This window comes from Megalops cyprinoides, chromosome 6 (genome assembly GCF_013368585.1).
Source record: "Megalops cyprinoides isolate fMegCyp1 chromosome 6, fMegCyp1.pri, whole genome shotgun sequence".
Taxonomy (NCBI): Eukaryota; Metazoa; Chordata; class Actinopteri; order Elopiformes; family Megalopidae; genus Megalops; species Megalops cyprinoides.
In genome coordinates, this window is record NC_050588.1 from 32,679,404 (window position 1) to 32,703,916 (window position 24,513).

The 24,513-nt window shown below is 40.4% G+C and overlaps 1 protein-coding gene across 1 annotated transcript in view; it reads left to right on the top strand.

Annotated features, from left to right (window-relative positions):
* The window catches only part of ptprt (protein tyrosine phosphatase receptor type T), a 225,580-nt gene that overhangs the window by 113,813 nt on the left and 87,254 nt on the right, over positions 1-24,513 (top strand). Inside the window, exons 10-13 of the mRNA XM_036530574.1 lie at positions 153-262; positions 15,664-15,865; positions 17,526-17,628; positions 22,788-23,061. Of these exons, the coding sequence (XP_036386467.1) occupies positions 153-262; positions 15,664-15,865; positions 17,526-17,628; positions 22,788-23,061 (689 nt within the window). The remainder of the gene's footprint in view (positions 1-152; positions 263-15,663; positions 15,866-17,525; positions 17,629-22,787; positions 23,062-24,513) is intronic.

Genomic DNA, 24,513 nt, shown 5'->3' on the forward strand with positions numbered 1-24,513 from the left:
TAATAATGTCCATTTATTTGCCAACAAACACAAGTGGGATGCAGGATGGTAGCATCCAGATATCTTACACTTGAATCATTTTGTGTGATTTTTGTTTCGTTGTGGATTAAAATACGCAATACATTCATATTTATGTGTGCGTGTCTCCCCAGTGCCTGGCGCGGTCCCTATGGAGTCCATTCAGAGCAGTCCCTACGAGGAGAAGATCTTCATGCAGTGGAAAGCACCCAATGAGACCAATGGAGTCATCACTCTTTATGAGGTAAGCTGTAATTACAGTCCACAGCTTTGTTATGGAGTTTCTGCTCTCGTGTAATGCAGTCCAGATTGGTGCCCCAGTCAGAACGCTGAATAAACTTCAATATGGGTGCACCCCGGTGTTACGAGCACTATACTCCAGATTTCTACATTCTGCACTGACTGGATGTCAGCGCTCTATTCATCTGCGACACCCCTATGCCCCTGCATGTTCCCTCTGGTGATGTGAGGCTACGGAACTGAAAGCGTCAGGTACTAAACCCTGCCCCTCAAGCCTGTGCCTTATCAGCTACAGTCTCGTTATTAGCGCTAATACATTGTCACATAGTTACATTTTTAATTGTGGTTGTGTTGCCCATGATATTTTTTCTTTTGTTTTATAAGTGCTGCTCTATAAAACGTTGTGAATTTGTTGAAAAGTGCTACAAAAATTGAAATTGTATTTCTTATTAGCATCCTATTAACATCTTTAGCTCAGCTATTTAAAGTTGTGTAGATGCAGCAGGTAATAACTTTGCAACGAAAATAAACCTGACGCTTAGACATTTATACTCATTAGGAACTGTGGAACTGAGTAAGAGAGCACTTTACTAAGAGAGCAGTTTATTAGGAGTTTGGCTGTCAGCTTCATCTGCTGTTTGTTCATTGTGTTGTTTTCAGTGGTGAGGTTTTTCTGTTTGCCTCTAACTGGTGCCATAACATAACACGGACAAACAGAAACAGCATACTTTGTGTTAGAATACGTGTGTCTTTTATGGACCGGTTCATATGGATTTAGTTTTCATATAGGTTCTTAATTTGTCATAACCCAGCTGTGAGGAAGAAAAGGATCGGAGTGTAGGTGGGGTGTTGTGTGTGTTGTGTGTGGTGTGTGTTGGGAGGGGGGGGGGGTTGGTATTCCACTGTTTTCATTCCTGTGAACCAGCTATGGTAGCCCTGGTGATTTTAATGTGATTAACAGACCCTCTACTAAATATAGGTTTGCATAAATTCCAACATGTTCTTCCATTATTGTTTACGTGTTATGATGAAGTCCGCTTCAGTAGATATTTCACCCAGCGTATTGTTTTTCTCATGATGTGTTTGATTAATCTTTGCACAAATTAGTCTGTAATTAGTATGCAAGTTTTGTATTGAATGACACTGTAATTGCAGAGCTGGCAGAACCATTATACTGCTATCAAACAGAAGTAATGTGCTTGATATTTTAGCTAGTATGTCTGAGATGTCTGATGGCTCTAGATAGGGACAAAAAAACCTTGAAGCAAATATATCCTGTGTACATCTCTACCTTGAAGTGAAGAACCACTGCCTGACGAAGGCACCTTATGTTAGTGACAAATTATGGCCACAGTTACAATGTAGTAAAAACACTGAATTCATGTCTGAAGACTGATGTGCCTTTTACCCTGTGTTAAGAAAACTATGAGGGCAGTAATGATTGATTTTAGCCTGGTGCGCTCAAAGATAGGGGACTAGTTGTTGGGTGAGAAGATTTGCATTTGAATAGCAGGCAGAGTGGTGTGAAAACAGCAGGCCCGCGGATGGTAATGAACATCGGCTCTCACTGCCTCTCTGGTTATGGAGGCTGAGCCGCTCTGATCACTGTTTGAAGGTAAATTGTTATTCACCTTGAAGTGGAGAGAGTGTCTGCCAGTTCACTTTTCATACTAATGAATTATTGATCGGCAAAATTTGTTTCATGAGATTAGGATATTAAGAAGGAACAGGGAAAGTGAAGCATGGGGTCTGTTTAATGTTTGGCGAAAGTGCATGTAGGGTATGTACGTGTGTGGGTGTGTGTAGGGGGGGCACATTACAGGTTGTGGTTTTTATACATCTGAGCCCATGCCAAGGCCATTGTTTAGGTGGCTGTTGTTCAGAGGCACATCATTAAGGTGAAATTAGTCCCTGCCATTTTCTTGATAATAACAGTGACAGCATTTACTAAACATATTGAGCCTCGTACAATGTGTTCTCATTTCCTCCTGTAATTGCCATAATAGCTTTCATTGATTTAATTAAAAGCCTCCAACTGCAGTAATCTAAGAGATCTGAGGGACTGTAAGCCTCTTCTCTTGCTCTCAGGCTTGGGGCTAATCAGGCTTAGGACAATCTCCATTGGTTCTGATAATGAGGGGGACTGTGAGGCCGGGTTTCAGATATTGATGATGATGAACTTGTGAAAAGAGACGGCGACATCCAGGCCGGTGCGTGGTCTATTACTCCTGTACGTACTGACAATGCCGCGAGGTGCGCCACATTGATCCCGGGCGAGGTTAGACAGGGGCAACGGCACCCATACAGACTTCACTTCCCCCAGCCGTTTCTCATCACATTTAGCAATAAAGAGCAGCTCCCCATTGTAAGTGGCCCTGGCGCACGTTCAATCTATTCCAGGACTGATGCACCCCAATCTGTCGGCGGTGGCAATCAGCACCTGTCACCGGAGTGCACGCTGTTGTCATTATGCTGGGAGTCCCCCCCCCCCCCCCCCCCCCCCCACTAATGCCACACTGAAGACTACAAATCTCAGCTGATTAATGGATAGATAACTGAACTGCGAGCCTTCACTGAGGAGCTGATAATGTAACTGTGTCTCCGATGCTTTGAGAGTTAGAATGCAGTCTTTTGATCATGTTTTTGATTTATGGAAACTGTGTTTTTTTTTTTTTTCCTCTCAGTGAAAGCCCCGTCGCAGTCCTTTTCACAAAACAACTTGTCCTATCAAGTCATCAAGACATTTCAGAAATTAATTAGTTGACTGACAAAAAAAAGGAAAAAAACATGAAAGAAACAGAGATGCTTCTTGCATAATAGCCTCACATTAATCAGCGCTGATGAGCCTGCTTGGAAAGGTTTTTGTATCCTTACTTGCAAACATGGTTTTATTTTTATGCAAATGCAAAAATCGTCTGCTAAATACTTCAACTCTTTGTGCTGAGTCCTTGTAGTTTGTTTAGTTTAATTTGTGCAGGGCGTTGTTGAAATGTTTTGATGACTTGATGATATGCTGCAGCTATCTCGTAAGTCTTTGCACTTCATTTTTTTAATTGAAGTACTGTAAAATAAAAAGGCCTGGAACTTTCTATAACAATGGTTCTTTCACAGTTCCATTTCCAGACAGTGAAGCACATTGGAGGAGACAGTAGTGTGCAAGAGGAAGAAGCATTCACTGTCTTCTGTGGGGCAATAATATTGATCTTCTTTGGCTTGCATTGTATTGGAGAGAGTGCAGAGGTTAAAAAAAGAAAACACAATACCCCGATTGTTGAAAATGTGTAAGAAATTGGAAGCATTGAGTAAAGATGGTTCTACAGCCACATGTCCAATTGAGAAGCTTGTTCATGGGAAGGGTAGTTGAATTATGAATTGAGCAGAATCTCTTACTTTGGAAAGTCAACTGAATATTGGACTTCATTTTCACTGTTAATCGACGGCAGCACAATGCTGTATCCAATCACATGTTAGGAATATCTTATAAAGAATATCCACATCCTCTGTACAGAATATTGCAAGGATTGCAATGAATGTCTCTATGCTAACTGTATGCGTCTGCAAATGAATACATGTGTGCTTGCATGCACAAAGGAATATAGATTGTTAATGGCCTAAGTAAACCAAAGTGTCATCTCATCTGAGTGCTGTGTAAAATTGATTACCAGTTCACAAACAGTCATAAACAGAATCAGTCTTTTTATTAATTTATTGCCATCTTAGACCTTGAAGACATTCTGGTTTGGATGTGAATTGCAAGCTTGTTGCAGTCATTCATGACCTGCAGCAGCAATTTTTCCTCAGACTCTCAGCTCTCTGAACATATTCTGAAGTCATTAGCGGACTTCATCAGCGCTCCTAACTTGTTGCCAGTTTATGAGCAATGTTAGGAATTGCTCGAACTGATGAATTACTTCGTGACCGACTCCTTACCCGTAGCTCAAGGTTTACTCTTATTTTTAGATTTTCCCACACTCAAGTGCTATTTTTAACCCTGAGAATTTTTATTACTGGAGGCCCTTCTTTGCCCAGGAGGTCTCCCGTCCAAGCCCTAAGCAAGCCTAGCCCCATTTAGCTTCAGCTGCTTGGCAGGAGAGGGCTACAGGGGAGCTACGGCTGCTGGCAACATTCCCATGGCCTACATGGTTGCCAGCCTGCCAGCCACATGCCAGTCTCACAATCACCCGTCCCTGAAACTGACCGCTGGACTGCTGAGGATGGACGATTCCATCTTAAGTGTATCAGTCAGCCCCGAGTAATTAAAGCAGCACTGCACCACAAAGCAAATGCATTCTAAATCCCTTACCTCACAGTTTAGTGGGTATTATGAAAATGTGTAGTGAATACGTTATACATAAAGGTCGGAGAGCAGAAAATTATCCCTTTCTTTTTTTTCAGAATTTTTCTTGCTGCGACGCTGCACACTGCTTTTCCTCTCTCCAGTAAATTGGCAGTGATACTTGATTTTAGATGCTGCTGCAACAAGTCAGGCAGCTTTATAAACTCAGTATGAGCACCGCAGAGGAGTTCAGGTGGCCCTGCTGGGTGCATTATGCCACACATGTTTTCGTGGTGGGTGTTATCATTTTGAAAGACTTCGGCTGAGACTGGCATCGATCCATTCAGCATTGTTCTTCTCTGCCTTTAGTTTAGCACTGCACATGAAGATCAAGGCTGTGCAATCCAGAGGAAGAGAGAGAGATGTCAAAATTCATTCTGTCATTTGCATAATATACTTAAAATCCCACTTGTTTCATTGCCTTTCAAAACTGAACGGCTCTTCTGTGTAGATTTCGTCTTAAAAGAAGGCGAAAAACAATGTATGTTTATAAAAGCAAATACCTTTAAAACTGTGGTTGAATTATCCTTTAAGAAATGATCCTTGTGCGTGTGGTGATCAGTCTGTTCATGACATTTTATTTTGGCTCATATGTGACAGTTGTTGGCTCATATATTGACGGTTTTCCCATGCTGTATCTAGTATTTTCAGCAGTGTTGTGGAAACTCCATATGCCTTTATTGTATATACATGTGCAGTTGGTACATATTTGACGAATACAGACAAACTGTTACGTCATTCTTCAAGGTCGCTATACATGCAAAATTTACCAGGTGGATTCATTCACTTCTGTCTCTTCAATGCAATATCTCTGTACAGGCTCAGAGCCAGGAGAAAATACAGAGACCTCTGCAACTGCAATACACGGGGGTGCACAAAAAGTCATAAATACTGTGTAGACAGCAGAATATAAACAGACAACTGGGGGTGCGCTGAGGTCCGTCTGGGGGTGCAATGCACCCCTAAGCACCCCCATAATGCTGGGCCTATCTCTGTAGTGTTTTAACGAATCTGTTGCTTGAAGATCCCCGTTATCTGTTGATGAGCTACACATTTTCCCCAGTTGTGTGTAACACACTCATACCTTGCCACATGAATTCTTCATAAAAACAGGGACGCAAGAGGCTGAAGAGAGATTATGGCCTGTAATAGAGCTCACAGGTATGTGTGGCTGGAAGTGCACCCATCAGTCTCAGAGCTCTTTTGTGGCGCACAGTATGTCACCAACAGACTTTAATTCTAGCTTCTGTCTGGAGCGGTGTGCTAAATAAGGACCTGTCGTCAATGGGCTGATGTATTAGGAGAGGTATCTGCCTAACGAAGACAAACAGTCGCTGTGGCCGGGGAGATGGAGAGGAGTGATCTCATCGCAGCCCGAGTCGCACCTCGCCGCTGTTTTTCATTTCTGTCAATAATGTGGCAAATTGAGAGCTGGCTTCCGCACACTTGAATCGCCCGACCTCTCCACACCTCCGCACACAAACCTGTGGAGAAATGTCAGTGGCAGTGTTCGCGTGTTGAAGGTAGCGGGGCTCAGTGTTTAAAAGTCTTGTGAGACTCACCTTAGATGTTTGTGTTGTAGACGAAATTGGATTTTCTCCTTCTTGTTGTCGAGCTTGATCCGATAGATCTCCCCAGGATGTCACAGTCTGGCTACTTGGAATCCATTCAGTCACACACACACACACACACACGCTCATGCACTACAAACAAAATGACAGGCAGAGGAATTAATGATAAAGGCAGGCATAAACAAAATATTCTGAAAAAACAGTGAGGAGTACCCTTTATAATTCAACCATAGCTCTGAAACATGCGGTATTCCTGAGCAAATGTCAAACCTTTACATTCCTATTGAGGACACCATAAATCCAGTATTGTTTTTTTTTTTTTTTTTACTTCCGTTTGGCTAATATGAGACTAACAATGCCTATGGGAACACCTTTGGTATCTACCCAGAATTATACATTTGCTTTGTTTAATTCAATAGCCAACAGCCATATATAGACTAAAACTATGGGCAGGTCAAGTAACACTGTAACAAATGCAGGTATATAAATAGATAAACGGTATGATGTAAAATCAAAATCTAACACTGTAGATTGTGTGAACCTGAGGAATTCACAGAGGAGTTCCCTTTTTGGCATGTCTCCATAACTTGTTGACAGAGCCCCGGGGATATCTGCTTTCGTATGTTTGTTTCCGTGTCTTTGTGTCGGAGTGGAAGCGTGTCGGTGTTTGCGGAACTGCAGGCACGCCTTGTGTACACTCCACGAGGCAGATGTGTCTCTCAGCGCGCGCTTTCACACATCAAGGAAAGATGCTGGGCCTCTCTCTGTCACTGCTTCTGGATTACCATCAGCGGTTGACCGCTTTAGAGCTGACATCCCGCATAGGGGCTAAATGACGTCAGGCCTGGCCTGGCTGTAAGCCCTCTTTCCACAAACACTTTTTTTTTTTTTTTTATGGATTGGCATCACGATTTGAAAAACATTTCCGACTGGCAATGCATATGTAGATCTTTATAAAGTGTGAAATCTTAAGTGCAAAGGGGCAGAAATGTTTGTACAACAAATTTCAGTGAGGAGGTTTAGAGAATGAAAGAGGACACTGTTAAAAACCTTTTCATGTGTTTGTCTTACTGTCTCTTCAAGTGGTAGCAAAAGAACATGGTGGGGAATAATGCCCTCTCCTTCTGTAAACTTCGTTGATTTCAGCAAATGAGGTAGGTTCCTAATCTACCCCCCCCCCCCCCCGCAGGTAGTATTTGACACATCCTCCCCCTGGGTGTGTTCGGCAGTGACTACATTTACATGCACACTGTAGGGTGCTTAGGGGTACATTGCACCCCCAGACAGACCTCAGTGCACCCGCAGCTGTTTCTTTTTATCCTGATGTCTACATAGTATTTACTATGAAATATGACCATTGCTAGTATTCCTGTATACATGGCAGTCAGAGTATTCTGAATAAGCCCCGTAAATGAGGTGTGAATTTTCTAGGTTATTATTTCATTTTGGAGAACGTCTTGCAGGTTGCTTGCTCTTGATTTATGGTGTTTTCTTAGTGCTTTTGCAAAATGGCTTTTTTCTGTCCAATTGTCACTCCAAAAAATATATTTTCTTAATTAGCCATGACAGCTAGCGGCCAAGTGAACAAAATTCTTTGCAAAACATTGAACAAATATAAACGAATAATAACCCAGAGATCTTCTCTGGGATTCTCATCATCATTGCATTGTTGTAATAGGCAAATATCTGAATCACAGTTACGTCGGTTTAGTGAAACGAACTAAAATAAGTAAACCCGCACATCACTACTATCGGGGACTACAAAAATCACAGGAAAAGAACTGAGATAAAAGCAGGTGAGTGAAGTAGACTACCCAGGTGCAGAGAAGTGAAGAGCATAAAAAAAGAAAAAGTTGAGGTCAAGCGACTATCATCAGTGCTGGGGGATGGCGGATGTGTTTAGGCGGAGCAGGCGGCATGATTTTATACACGGCGGAGAGGGTGTGCAAGATGACGTCGGTCCGTTGTGTCCTCCACAATATGGACCTGAAACAAGGCACTAATTTTTCACCAGATAAACGGCAACGAGAGGATCTTGTGTCCACTGTAGAGAGCACGGTTACTATTTAGACTTGCACAGAACTGATGAGCGTCTTTGCGCCAAGGTATGAACTACATATGTAGCTGTGCATTTTTTATCCCCGATTTACATCTGTCAAGGCTTCTCACACATACTCTCTATGTGTCGGATACAGATTTCATTGTTAGACAAGACAACAAAAGCACAAACTTTCTGACGTAAAAAAGTCGTGCATACTTTAACAAGTGATTTGCCGATATTCCAGACACTCCACTGCTTACATTTCGAAATACATATTACATATATTTTTCTCGTATCCACTTCTTTCAGGGTTGTTTACATTTCTGAATCAGAGAAATCATCTCTTTTATCCTTTCGGCATCATCGGTTAAAACTCAGAAGTAAGAATGCACTAGTATGGGATTGCAGGCGTTCACTTATGCTAATAACAGATAACACGCGATTATGAACAACAGATGGTATTCGTCAACATACGAACAAGGTAAGAACGAAATTCGACGTTTCCCCATGTGTAATGAATGTGATTTTTTTTCGGACTCACTTTTCAACAAGATTCGACCGTTTCTGCTATTTTTGAGAAAAAAAAAAATACGATAGTTTTTGATGAATGAGGCCCAGTGACAGTAGCCTGTTATTATTAGCACACAGAGCAACCGTCAGCGCAAGTAGCACATTAGTGCTGACTGAATGGCGTGTAGCTAGCTAACACAGTCACGTTGCCCTTACGTTGCCGCAATGTAATTTAATGACCAAACATACGTCGCTACAACGTCAAGTCGGACGTCGCGGCAACGGGGAAAGTGAAAGGTGCTATTTCGTAACGGCAACGTAATTTTGTGACGTTGTCAGCCCGTAACCTAAATGTCCTGGCGACCATATTTCGTCCTGGCAACCTTTGTAATTACATACTTTTTGGGGGGCGGATCTGCATGCTCTGCTGTCCTCATTTGCCCAAAAGGCTACCTGCTACCTTAGGAGGACTGAGATTTTTGTCTGATGCATAACCTACGCTAGTCATAAAAGAGGCATTTTCTCCACCATGTCACAGTCAACATTTTTATTTTCAATAAATTTCAATATTGGCCATAGGCATTTTCGATCTTCAAGCATCTCAGTCCGTCCCTGCTCCAGCTCCTTTCTGTCAGTGAAGCACAAAAAATAGGTGAGTGTCATTTCCTATCAACATCAGTGGGCTTACGGAGTAGGCCACGTTAATTTCAGTCTGAGAGGACAACTGGACATTTTTAGTGAACAAGGTAAGCAGAATATTACAATAAATTGCTTAATTGTTTACTAGTATCAAAATGATGTTGCACGCTATATGTAAGCTATAGTTTATGGCTTAAGTTTACTTTAGTATCATCCAAACACCTACCACTCTTTTCCGGAACTCCAGCACCTTAAGGTGCTCCTCAAGTTCTTGGAGTTCGGCCTGCGATTGGGCCACCTGTAGGTCCATAACAGGCACCTCTTCAGTGTATCTTCCTTGAGTTCTTCTGAGCAGAAGGAAAGCCTCTCTCTGGTTCTCCTCCAAGGTCTCCATCTTCCTCAGAAGAACTTGTAATGTGTCTGTAATTAAGGACATGTAAGAAGATTTTTTTAGAGTTTATAAGAGTCGGTGTAATTGGCATACACTATGGTTCTTCTAGCTTAGCTTTAATATTTTAAAATAAGTGTTACCTTGAATGGTTTTTGCCCAAGTAGGATTTTTTTCTGTCCTGTCAGCTGAATAGGGTATACAAAGCATTAGTATGACAGCATTTGTTCTGTTTTTACAAAGATATCATTTTTTATTCTACCATGAACAGAATAACTTAATTATGCATTAAAATGAGTTGGCAATGATATTGAAAAGCTTTAAAAAAGCTTTGAGCTTTGATAACTGTCGCTATACTTGCTGTATGCACTTTTGTAAGTCGCTTTGGATAAAAGCGTCTGCTAAATAAATAAATGTAAATGTAAACTGCCAGCTATTTTCATGGGCCCCAATGGGTTCTCCTCCACCAGACCATTGGCACCTGGAGGTATGGCATCTGGTGATGCAAGACTTCAAGTCATGCTTTTGTTTCAAACCATAGCCTTCAGGATGCGCATGGCCCATACAATTATTGTTATTTGTTTTTAACCATCATTCCCATTCACCACTTTACGGTGGTAGGATAATCTGTACAGAAAGGAAAGTGGAATGTAGTTAACGTACATAGTATTAGCATATTGATAGTATTGTCTGTGTGTTCCATTTGCAATTACTGTTGAGTATTGAGATTCTTGAATAACGTACAATGGGATGTTGCAGCCACTGGATGTAGTCTGGGTAGAAGAGGAAAGGTAGTCTCTATGCAAAGTTTAAGATAAGTGATATTGTGATGAAATGATGGCATTTATCGGTACTAGTACACAGTCTTTGTGACGGTTAAAAAAATTATATAACCTTTATTGGTCTTCTTTTTAGTGAGCTCCACCGTGGCATGCATACGTGGAACCGGTGCTTGAATAGAGCATACACAATATTACATTACAGCAGTTGACCACTTTTTAATGGTGTTATTTTTTGGTAGCTGCCTTGTAGTACAATAACAAATATACCTTTGATTGTCTTTTGCCTCTTCTCCAAGGCCCATGATTGCTCCTCATCTAAACAGAACTCAAATCATGAAACACTTTTGTTGTACATGCCCATTTCATTAACCTTATAATTAACTTTATTGTTAATGTAGACGTTTTAGAGTCTACACTAATTACACTGATTTATTTACCACAAAATACAACACATGGTGGTTCCGACATACCTCCACTTGTGTTGACATGCTACTGTGCATGCGCGAGAGGTTAACTGTCTAGTTGAAAAAGGGGACTAAAAAATCAACACCAAGACTGACTGGATTGACAAGATTAAGGGTTTCTAATGCAATGTTTGCAGTCTTACCTTATTTCTGTAATCCATGTTAGTTAGGTTGTCTTCAGTTTTCTCGCAATTCTTACACACAGCCAACCTGGTATTTTCACTGACAGTATGATCTACAAATGAAAATTTGATTACTTTCATTATAGACATCTTGAAAATGAAAATTGTAACTGAAGTCAGACTCGAGTCTAAGTTCTGTCCTGGAGTACTACAACACTGATACTACATTATTAGAAAGCTGAATGGTTAACGTGTCGATAAATACAATGTAGTTACAATAAGTGCAGTTTTAAGAAAATATCTAATTTCATGATCATACATTTAAGGAAGTAACAAAATATTTTCCAGAATGCAGTAATACTGTCAATGAAGCATTTACAACATACTTTTTCTGTAGTATCATTTTTCATGCGAATACTTAGATATAGACAAGAAAGGCTTCTGCTTTATTACACAAATCTAAGGTATGAAATCATTTTTGTTCGCAATATGAAATATTTCGCATATATGCAACTATTTACTATGGAAACAACCAGTGCCAGGACCATGATTCATATGCTTATGAAGTGACTCATTTCAGGTGCTAACCACATGCATGTGCCATGCAAGACAGAGAGTGGCACAAGTTTAAATTGCATTACATGTTTGTGAGACACAAAATAGTGAAAGGAACGAAACGTGTGCTGAAGAGACTGATGGAAGATAATCAGGGCTGATGTGAACTGCCTGATTCTCCATAACACCATATGAGCTGCTGACGTACAAAATTCTGTGGGTTGCGATCTCATTGTCTGCACCTACAATAATTTCACCCCCACTTCATGCTTTCATATTCATAAGTTTCATTCTATTCACTCCTTTTTTTTTTTTTTTTTTTACTTCCATCTGGGTGAAGGCAGATAATAAAATCACACAAAAGCTTATGAATGGGTAATGGGAAGCTATTGATCTCTAATGTTAGTAGATGAAATGTTCTTACTTTTTTGTCATAGTAGTGGAAAAATAGATCGACGTGCCTGGGAGATGGCACTCTCCTGTCGTAACCTTCCATCCCGATTCAGATTGTTGTGCATAAGTGTTATTTTTGTGGCTTACTCAGTGGATCAGCACAGATGAGTGGTCACATTAATCCAAAATTGTACAGCTGGTGTCCAGCGGAAAGAGTTGAAAATGACAATCATTTCAGATAAAAAGGCTGTGTACATTTTGCAGGCTTATTAGTGTTATGTTCCTCGGCATGTCCCTACTTTTGGATTTACAACTTTGGGGCTGAATTGGGGTTGGTTTTTACTGCATTAAACTACAGACAGTTGAGTCTTTGTGTGATCTTTTCTTTGTGTGTGTGTGTGATCCAGTGCAGTCTGGGTCAAGGATTTGAACCTAAACTCTTGAAAAACCCACTAAATCCAGAACTGGTCAGCTGTTTAGACAGTGTGTGGTAGTAACTCTCGCTCCAGCACTGAACCTTTCCCCCTTTTCCTCTGGGCAGTTTGGTCTATGTTCTCTTATTTATGAGGCCTCTTCCCACTTCTGCGGCTTTTTTACTCGCGCCAGTCATGGAGCTCAGGGGTGACTTACTGAAGCAGCACAGTGCCATTGCTTGTACGTTACCCACAATCCTGTGCCAAGACTCTTGCCTACTATTTCATTGAGCAGTAAAATACTTCTCTTTTATGAATGCAGTGCTTCAGGGCCTATTCTATTGAGGGCATCAAAGCAGAGAGGGAAAGAAATAATTATAAAGTTTGTTGTACCAAATCCAAAAGAAGAAAAAAAAAGAAATAGTATGGAATAATGTTTTACAGGTTTCCATAAATTTGAAAAGGTCCCGCAATAATAAACAATGAATCATTTGGGGTGTTTTATTGGGACTAAACAGTCCTGCCACCGGCTGGGAGGCCTTTAAAAGGAGGGAATTCAGAGTGAGATTGGACCAAATGGTCAAATCTGTGCAGTGCAGGTGAGGAGGAAGTCTGCTGTAAAAACATCACAGGTTTAACTTTTTACTGCCTTTTATACAAGCAACGAAGACCACAGCAATAGACACACAGTCTTACTGGGAAGGACATTAAAGCATGACAGTGAGGACTGATTTATTTTGTCAACACTTAGAGCCTTTCACCGAGGTGCTTTCACAGTTCGGGTAGAGAGAGCTGTCTTGTCAGAACCGTAACAAAAAAGGTCAGAAAAAATTAATGTGGAGGGTATGAGAAAAGAAATAAGTAGAAAAGAAGTAAAGAGATGTAAAGAGAGGAGAGAATTCTAAGGAGGTGATCAATCATTTGGGCCCTGGGCATTGGTTTTGATCAGTATTGCTCACTAACAGGAGCCTGAAGACAAACATAATGGGTACACGTTGAGAAAAGCGAAGTCAAGGGTTCCATTTCTTTTTCTTGGCAATGCTGGTTTTGTGTGGATTGAGTGGAAAAAAATACACATTTAAAATAAAAGTTATTGAAAAAGTGTTTTCATTTCAGTCATTTTTTCGCAATAAGTCTGAAACCTGGAAATCCAAGTGTTGAAAGCAGCTCAGTGCATCAAAGCTGTTTTACTGGCAAATGCATTAAAATACTAAATAGCAGAAGAAAATGTGACAGAATGAATAAAACAAACCATGGACCCTTAAAGTACAATATCTTAATTTGGTCACCACTTTGTGTTATAGTTGGTTAAGGCAATTTTGCTTATGCTTGCTCATACTGTGCCTGTTGATCCACTTTAAGGAAATAGTTATAAAATAACTAGGGAGTTGGAAGTACGCAATATACAAAGGTTTTCATTCCAAGCTGGATGTAAGGTTTATGACCCATGTGCTTATTGCATTATTTTTTACTACCCTTGCTTCAGTGAGTTTTTTAGTTGGAAGGACATACACACACAACTAGCAAGCATTTAAATTTTCTCCATACTTGAATAAGAAGCAAGCTTCCCAAAATATCAGTATAGGAATTGACAGATATGATTACTGACAGCTGGCTTTGGGCCAGCGAATCTTTTTTGGTCCACCCCAAGTATTAATGCCGATTGACTTACCTTTTTACCTTCATCACAACATACTCTGCTCTTCATGTCAGGAATAGACTATTCATTCCCCTTCAGATTTTTTTTACACATGAAAACAGACTTCTTTGTTTGCAGTTCTCCCTCCAGTTAATGCAGATTAACTTGATGAATTTAGAAAGCTATTATTTTTCAGGCTGATAAGTTAATATTTCTCTGTCTACATTGCCCTGTGGGCTTAAAGTCTTCTCACTCCATAGCTGACAGCTGTTCACATCTAAGTCAATTGCACACAGTGAAGTTAGTGGTTCGACACAAGGGGCTTGCCACAATTTCAAACCATGTTTACGTGTGTTTCGCTGGAACGCGGGATGAAACTTAGTTCGACTCAGGCAGGTGGACAAGAATTTCCTGTCACCAAGGACACAGCCCTTCACAACAATTCAAGCCACGTCTTCCATGAAGTGGCTGTTTTTTGTTTTTTTTTTGCTTTCATCCCTTGTCTGTTTTTGCTCTCAGGTGAAATTGAATTTTAAGTGGTGACTTGGCCTGACTGCGTTGCATCGCCTTTGGTCAGTGCTGTGTCCAGGGGCACGCTGAACCCAGCACTCGTGTTGAAAGCCACTCAGCCAGCTGTTCTGTCGGGCGCTGGGCTGTCAATTCATTTTATTTGAATTCTGTAATGGAGTTGAACTGTGAAACATCAGTCTGAAATGTTTTGATTGCCCACCAACCCCCCCTCAGCTAGCTAGTTTTCGCAAACATCTACCTCTGGTGAACAAAAACACAGCACAGTCTTTGAACATTTGTGTATATTTGGGCACCAAACACTCTGATTTACTATCTGTGGACATCTGGACATCTGTATTTTGTGGTGGGGAAATTGGAAAAAGAAGTTGTTCAAAAGTTTATGGTGCAAACTTATCTGCTTGTTACATCCAGAGGATCTCTCTGGAATTTGAAAGATGGCCTAGTTGTTTCGCTACCCTATCTATTGCACCATGCTCATTTGAAATAAAGTTACTGTTCCTATAACCTTAAAAGGCATGCTGTTATTTCTATATTTCTATGCTCAAGCAATGAACAGTAAACAATAAACTGTCTGCAGATGGTGCATGTAATTAGTGATAATTAACATTGAGTTGATTGCAAATTTAGGAGCAAGCACATCTGTCCTGCTTCCAGCAGATTGTACTGCGACATGACATTTTCTTTGCAATATCAGGAAATACAGTAGGCTCTTCTTAGGAGGGAGGGCTGATCTATTTTAGGTAATGCCAGCTAGCTAATTATGGCCACTGAATACCGAGGTACACCTCAGAAAGATTTATTTCTTATGTGTCACTACGTTTATGAAGACAGACATTTAATTTTCTTTTATGCCTTACCAACACAATTTTATAGCATTTTTGTATTGGCTCATCACATTACGATAATTACAGCACTGAACACCAGGAGGAAGGAGAAATAGTGATTACAGGGTTATGTGTGATTACAGTCAGGAGTTGTGATGTACTTTACCTTGTATCTTTCGTCTCTCTCCCCACCGCAGATTACCTACAAGGCCCTCAGCTCCCTCGACCCCAGCGCGGAGCTGTCTACCCAGAAGGGCAGAGTGTTCAAGCTCCGCAACGAGACACACCACCTCTTTGTGGGGCTCTACCCTGGCACCACGTACTTCTTCACCCTCAAAGCCAGCACCAACAAAGGGTTCGGACCCCCTGTGACCACCCGCATTGCCACCAAGATTGCAGGTGGGACACCCCTCCCTTCCCCCACCCACCAACTGTAGCCCTTTATGCGATTAAACAAGACCGCTGTTGTGTTCATATACAGTACAGCTGCAGAGTGGCAGTTTTTTTTTTTTTTTTTTAATAACGGTACTAACTTTTTCTGGGTTGTGACTTATACCACACAATTAAAACAAGAGGCATTAATGATATAATGATAATGTATTAAAGGATGAAAGATTTGTTTAATCCGCAGTAGTAAACATCTTCCTTTTTAAGTGTTTGATGAAATCTCCGCTGCCTGCAGCATAAACAGTGCTTGCTTTTAAGCCGGAAATTATATGGCATTTACAGTTCTCATCTCGTGGGATTCATTAAATTAGTATTGTCTAATACATCTTTAAAAGATAATGATTGTCAGCGGTAACTTGACATTTTAAAAGATTATTGAATAGTTGTGACTCTATGTGGGCAGGCTAGAGATGCAGTAATAGTGACATGCTATTCTGTGATTGTTTGGGGGAGAGGGTATGTATGTCACTGATGGCAGTTAGAATTGGGCCAAATCTGTGCTGTTTAGTCATTGATGATTTTCAAAGTTGCATGCATTTCTGTGTGGCTTTCCCACTGACATATTGAATAGACAACAGGGAGCAAAACAGCATGCTTGACCTTGAAAATTTTCCATGAAATCAGAAGATTCATAATTTTCATATCCTTAATTTAATGTAGATACTCATCATGCTTTGCAGTTGATTCCATAATGAGGAGGTAAATGAGGAGTGCTCCTTTCACTAATTCAAATTTCATGAGTTATTTCAAGAAAATATAGGGAGAGAGGGTAGCAGAATTAGATTGTGGAACTGTAACATGACAGCAAGACTTGTTTTTGCTTTTTTTTTTTTTTTTGCAATTTTCCCGTTTCACCAAACTTACCATTATGTTACATTATTGCCATTTTTAACAGACACTCTTATCCAGATAGACTTACATAGGTTGCAGTTTTACATAATATCCATTTACACAGCTGGATATTTACTGAGTCAATTTTGGAGTTAGTACCTTGCCCAAGGGTATAACGGCAGTGCCCCAGCAGGGAATCGAGCTGGCCACCTTTCGGTTACAAGCTTTACTCATCACACTGCTGCCAGTAATGAATTTAAGCTCATCACTACCGCAGTGACATCTGCTAAACACTTGTGGAAGTAGAGGGTGAGGCACGGTGTGCATTGCTAATCAGTCTACCTTTGACTGCGCACTGGCTGGAACCCGGGCCATAGGGTTCACCCTGCACTTTAAACAAACCCTTTTAATATCTGAGCTACTCGGGAGCCCCAAGGCTGGGGCTCTTCATATCAGTAAGAACACTTAAACCTTGAATGTTTTCACAGCCATTTGTGCAACATTTGTGCAACTGTACATGATGTACTATACTCCCTTATAAACAGGAAATGGAAGGTGAAGTAGGGAGGCACTAAAAAGAATGAATAAAGAAAAACAACACTTAAGAGTTTAGGGATGAACAGATGTACAGCACCGGCGATCCCAAGGACGTCACCGCCATTCCATGTGTGGACTGCAGTGCTAGGTTTAATACTTAGTGTAGCTGTGATGTGTTGAGATGTTGGTACATGTTTGTAGTATTTCTATTTGCATGTCTTCTTTGTTTTCCTTCTCTCCACAGCACCCTCAATGCCAGAGTATGAAACTGACACCCCTCTGAATGAGACAGACACCACTATCACTGTGCTTCTGAAGCCAGCACAGTCCAGAGGAGCTCCTGTCAGGTACTCTGAATCTGAACTGGAAGAAAACTCCCATACTTTTGAACTTAATGTCTTGGGCAAGGAATTAGGGCCTGTAGCTAGTGTCCTGATTATAACATGTTTTTCAGAGATGTATTTAAATACTGTATTAAAATGTTTTTCTGCTCCATAGCCATGTTCCAACAGTTAAAATCTTGTGAGATTCAGTGTGAGGATCAGCTGTATTTGGCCTTTCCTTTTTCTACAATGACAAAAGAGAGGAAAAAAAAATCTTAACAGTAATCTCTCACCTGCTGTTGGAACTTGAACATGCAGGGAGTTGGGCTTGTGTCCCATCTACATTTTCTATTGTTTCTTTGGTTCCGTGAGTTTTAAGCTTCTCAGGGATTTAAGCCTCACTGATGGCCTCGCTGATGCCCCTGATCCAAGAGGGGACAGCGGGGCTCAGGGTGGAATTATCAGACTGCATAATAATCTTTTTTTAACAAACCTCGTTGGAGTCACCTTTTCTTCAGCCATAGCCATTTTAACAGGTAGCTAGCTACTGCCATATTCTGTCAGTGTAGGTAACGTCCAGTGTGACATCAGGAACCAAAGTTCTCATTCTGTAGCAACAATAGAAAGGTTCTTAGCCCTAAACAGAAAAGTAGCTAATGACAACAGGAGGTAATCACCTCCGTAGTGCTAAACCTCGGAGAAATGTGTAGGCACTTGTTATTTAGTCAGATTATTTGGTCGGACTTTGCTCTACTTCACAGCTCATCCCAGCGCCGTTGATTTTGATCCTTCTTTACTTCGGTCTGGACTAAAATCCTCTCCCCCTGCTGGGCTCAGACACTGGTCTGAAGCACGGAGGAGAAGCTTCTGCATAATGATAAAGTTTCATTCCTCTAATTAGACAGGGTGACATGGGGGCTCTGAGTAAGAAATGTCCCACTGAGGTCCAATGCATCTGCTAAATGAAGAGGAGAATTATTGTCGGTCCGGTGGGTGTTTTGAGGTATTAAAGGCAGTCATTCATTTAAGTGTAATTTGTATGCAAAGGCATTAAGGAGATCAAGTTCCATTTAGATTGTAGTTGGCACAGTAACACAGTTCTTCTTTTCATTTTTTTTCCCCTTGCAGTTAGTTTTGGTTTTGAAAGCAGAGCCTTTTAAAACGGGGGGGAAGAAACAACATGACATGCAAACTTTTGCCAATTCGAAACCACTGACCATTGAGTTGGAACAACGGCTTAAATGCTTAAGGAACAACAACACAAAACAGCTTGTTGTCATTCAGAAAGATGCAGTTAGGGTGTGCATAATAAATCAGGGCATTTTATGCTCAACCTAACCCCTCAGAGAATGAAGCCTTATCACTGTGTTTACAAAATGCCTCTATTCTTCCGGCTGTATCGCGTTTGCCTAGAGGAACAATAATGGCTGGTGCTGTTACTAGTGTACTTCTCAACTGCATTGTGTATGTGACCCACGGTTTTCACAGTCTTATGAAAATGGGATCAGGAATCCTTTCTTAATTCAAACCTGGAACAATTCAGAATCCCATATAGATATTCAGATGAATGAATATCTATATGTATATCTATATCCAGGGGTGCACATGCGTGGTCAAAATAAACAATGCGTAGCATGTATTACAATAAGAAGTGCTTTTGCGTACCAACATTTTTGGCATTTTTGGCACAGTTACCTACTAAAACATTAGAATATTCTCCATGCATCAGTGGTAAGACAGCCATTATGACGAATGTGTTAATGTTAATCATTATCATTATCATTGGTAATTGTGTAACTCTTCGTTCTTGATTAAGTGGATGTGTTTTTTTTTTCCAAGTTCCCAAGGTTAGCTCCAGCGAGTAGTTAGCTTACATTATAACTGGCTTACATTTTTTCTCTGGTTTTAAGATTTTCGTCTATTCATCAACATGTCCAAGAAGCAAGCTACATTAAGTAATTACTTTGGTATTCCACCACCTTCAAAGAAACGCCAGACTGAACCTGAACAGAAAAAAACGAGTGTTCGCGGAAAGCTGGCTGCAGGAGGTAGCATGGCTCCAAACAGATGACGACCTCACAGAGATGTGGTGCAAAATATGCCGTGAAAATCCCAATCTCGCGGATAGAAGCAGCGGCCTTTTATATAGGGGCAAAAAATTTCAGTCGTCCAGCTTTTGAAAAGCACGGGAAGAGTAAAGAACACATGAACATAGTGTGAACCAAATTCGGGCAGTGTGAAAGGAGAGCACCAAGCAACATCTTCAGGTGCTCCTTTGAGAACCAGACCAAAAATGTTATGTGCACTTCTGTCTATATATATATATATATATATATATATATATATATATATATATGTATGTATCTGTGTATCTGTCTGTCTATCTATCTGTCTGTCTATCTACTTATCTATGTGTGTGCATGTGTCTGTGTGTGTATGTGTTGTATAAGATAATAGCATTAACAACAACAACAGCAACAGTCATATGGCAGTAGATTTGTCTGGTTTTAATTTTTGACCTTTCGGGTTGGTTACTAACTAAAAACTAAAAGCAAGGCTGTAAATAAATTCTAGAAATAAATGATAGGTCCATGATTGCATAATTGAGATGGCATTCCACGAAGATGCCTTTAATCTTGCCTTCAGCATCAAGTGTAAATTTTTGAAAATTAAGTCACCTTTAGGCCATGGGTGCATTAGACTTCGGAGGCCCTTCAGTGGAAACAGTTTTATTAAAAGCTTTGGAATCCTGCTTTCTTCAATCTAGAGGGCTATTTTCAAAATGCATCATAATTACCAAAATGGTTTTGATGATTTTGGCAGCTGCAATTATGCCCATCTTGTGAATACACATATATTTTTGCATGTGTGTGTCCTTTGAAAGGCATTTGTTTGAAACAGCTATCTGCTATTAGGGTAAAAAAGAGAAAAAAAAACAGGGTTCTTTGGTCATTAGCAATTATCTGTTATGAAAGATGACAAATAAGAGACAAGGCTAATTCCCCACAGTCCTTCAAAGAAACATACATTTCCCTAATTATATATAATTGTGAAGTATGTTTTGGCATAGATGGACATAATTGCAGACCACTACCATGCTACCCAAAGCTCAAAAGATGTCCTTATTCATTCATGGACCTCCGTACGGAAATAAAAACCCGTCTCATTACCTTATTTTCCCCCCTAACAAAAAACACAAAGCTGAGCTGGAGCTGAACTACTCTCTCTCTCTTCTAATTAGGGGTATATTTCCCTCTACTGGTACTAGACAGAAATGCCCGCTTAACTACTGCTTATTTTAACAATCTTTCCCTCTTAAAAGACACCCTTGGTGGCTATATGAGAGAATAAAACCGTGGAATATGTTAAGCTTGACGTACCGAAGCACACCAAGCCAGTGGCCGCACGGAAGGATGGTTTATAACGCTTTGTGCATTAAGCTAAACTATTCTCCTGGGATTCATTCAAGCAAAACGTATTATTTCCAAGAAGACAGTGTCATAGATAACAACAGTTTTTTTTCTCAATTTTGCTGTTTATTTTTTACCATAGTTTATTGGTGAAAACAAAAATGCACAGGGAAGGCACGAGCATAGGAGATCGGGTGTCTATTCTCCATTACATATGTATATTCTTCAGAGAATATCCACTGCAAAATAGCCAGATAAAAATAGTTGGCATGTGAACAAATCTGGATTGTGTGTAGCAGCAACCTGTAACAAAAAATATTTTATTGCTGAGTTATTTTTGTCAATTAATTAATTTTCTGTAATACTGTGGGGTATAGTACACAGTTGTCCACTGATGAATGTAGTCATGTAGATTTTTATGTAAGCATTTTATTAAAATTTCACAGTTTAATTTCCATTTTAAACATATATTTAAGTCTATGTTTTTATGATCTTGAAAGCATATTTAGGTGGCTATCTTGGACCAGATAATAAATTTTTAAGCTGAAATGGACAGTGACCCCTTAAGCATTGCTGTTGTCGGCCACCAGGCTCCAGCAGGCACAACCAGGTGGTTTGAATTTCTAAAATACTAAAATTTTTTATGAGACATTGATCACCAGTTGTTTGTGCAACCACAAAAGAATTTCAAACGAGCCTGTGTTATTGCTTAATAAAAAATAAAGGCTGCTTGGTGCGGGTCCCAGCCATAGTGAGCAGGTGAGCAACAATACATACAGTATAATTCAACTGCTATTTTATAAATGTAAGTGCATACTCACCCCTGTCTGACACACAGTTCTTCATCACACTCTGTGTGGCTGACATCTCTAAAATAACAGTTGTAAATCACATATAGAGCACTTTCGCACATATCACATTCAGAGTTGGCAGACTAAACAACCTGTCAGAATCATTAATACCTTGTTCTGAGATAAAGTCGTGTTGATCTTCTTAGACTGGTTCGAATTGTTTGAGCAGTTTGTGAGAGAGGAAGATGTTCCTCGCTCTGCCTGTCTGCTGCATTCTTAGTGAACATTGTGATTTGATGGCAGCCTTTAAGTGTTGCACGGAATGTCCTTGTCTTATTTTTCTATTGATAGACTCAACATTGATAGACAACAACAATAGTGCTCTAAGAATATAGAAGGCCTTTGTGTATTTTTACTGCTATTTATTGTGACTCGTCCCTTAGTCAGCCATTCACAGTAAAGCACAGCACCTCTTCAACATTGTGCTTTACCTTGTTCTCCCCCAGAGGCCTTATAGTGTCATTGGAGAAATATCAGTAAACTGCACCATGAACTGAACCAATTTCAGCAACTCTCTAAAGGGAACTGTGAGAAGACATCCCAAAAGATTAGGTCGGTGCCATTTTAAAAATGGTTTCTGAAGTAGCTTAACTAGCTAAAATAGATGCTGCCAGTTGCTGTTACTGTTACTCTTCGCAATTTGACAAGATCTTTCATGACACGTGGCAACAGCTGATGATGGGGACTCATGGCATGCAGCAATACAACAGATACAACATTCAAATATGAAAGAAGAAAAACAGGCCCTTACATTCCTAGCCTCAAACACTCATAGTCCATCAGCTTCTTCATCAACCCACCTGCCCTCCTTACTCATGGCGCAGTTTCTCAGAGCAGCAGGACGCGGGGCTGTTTTGGGGGTTTGGCCCAGGGGTGAAATGAAAGCCCATCTATCTCTGTCTCGCTCTCTCTCTGTTTTCAGTGCCTATCAGCTGGTGGTGAAGGAGGAGAGGAAGCAGAAGGCTCGGCGAGCCACAGACGTGGTGGAGTGCTTCTCCGTCCCGGTCAGCTTCAAGAACGCCTCCGTCCTGGACTCGCCGCACTACTTCGCTGCCGAGCTGCCGCCCGTCAGCCTATCCGTGGTGCAGCCCTTCACCGTGGGCGACAACAAGACCTACAACGGCTACTGGAACGCGCCCCTCTCGCCTGTCAAGAGCTACAGCATTTACTTTCAGGCCCTGAGTAAAGCCAACGGGGTGCGTACACCAGATACACTGATCTGCTCTTGCTCATTCATCCTTCCTCTCCTTGTTTCATCCCATCTTCCTCGTTTTAACCATTAACACTGTCTTAACAAGCCAAACCCAAAAAGGGAAAACACCCTGTTTAGGAAGGGGAGACTGGGAATATGTACGAGAGAAACACTGCATGGTGTAATAAGGGCCATCCAGAGTACCTTTTATGGTATATTCTGTATGCGGCATTTCCCATTTTATGGTCTTGCTGGTCTTTTAGGTATCTAAGATTTTTACCATTTTTTTTTTTTTTTTAGATTAAGCCTGAATGCTATAGATACTAAAGCCCCTTTCAGTGAGAACTGAATATGAACCCTTTGGAATGTTTAATGGACTGGTTCCTCCATTGGAGATAATCCTCTGGTCACTGGTACATCCCTCAAATTCATGCATAAATGGTAATATGCAAATTAATTGACATTATTAAAAAAAGATATTGCCTCTTTGGGCAAAATACATTTCAGATGAGGAATGAGAGTAAGCTTGCTTGTAGTATCTTAAGTAATACAAAAAAAACCAGTTAAGGATTAGCTGAAACACATCCGTTTACAATTATCTATGGCATGTTTGGATTGTCCAGATGTTAATGTTAGCATTAAAAAATATGGATGGAGGTTTGCTTAGGCAGGTATTAAATCCTTCCATGATATCAGGTATTATGTTTCCTTTTAACCACCAGTCATTTTAACATTAAAAATAAGTTAAGTATTTCATATCTTGGGTTTGTTCATCTTCTCTCTAAAATGCAAACAAACCACTAACGATATTAGCTGTGATATTTCCAGTGGTGGGTAATACCAGGATTGGTTTCAATACTAGAGTAATGGGAGAGCCTCTGTGGTAGGATAACTGAATCCTCCCTTGGTGAAAACACATAGATTATGTTTTGATAAGATAAGGCCACGTTACACAACCAATATAACAAGCTAGCCTTATCATTATAGCAAGCAACATTTCTGTTAGCCAGTTAATACAGGACAATATCTAAGCATCGGGGGTGGCCAGTGAGATAGCGGCTGAGAAGTTATCTGTAAACTGTTTATGGTCCTGAACCAGTATTTATATTTATCTGTTTATTATTTTTCTTTTTATTATGGATGGAGTAGAATTGCCTTTGTGTACTGTACATGAAATAAGCTGAATGACACTAAAGGGATTGGGCTGCATTAAATAATGTGATTACTGGAAACTGATTGGGGATTGATTTTTAACTTTTAACCGTTTTTGTGCTGTATGTCACGCGACATGGAGAAATAAGGCACCAAGACTTCAGGTGAAGTCTCATCAGAAGGAATCAGCTGGTAATGGGTAATCCTTACTGAAAAACCGGCATAGTTAACTGCTTGTTAACTATGCAAGTAAGTAAATAAATAAATACAGGCTCAGGACAGCTGTCAGGGATAGGTTTTCTGC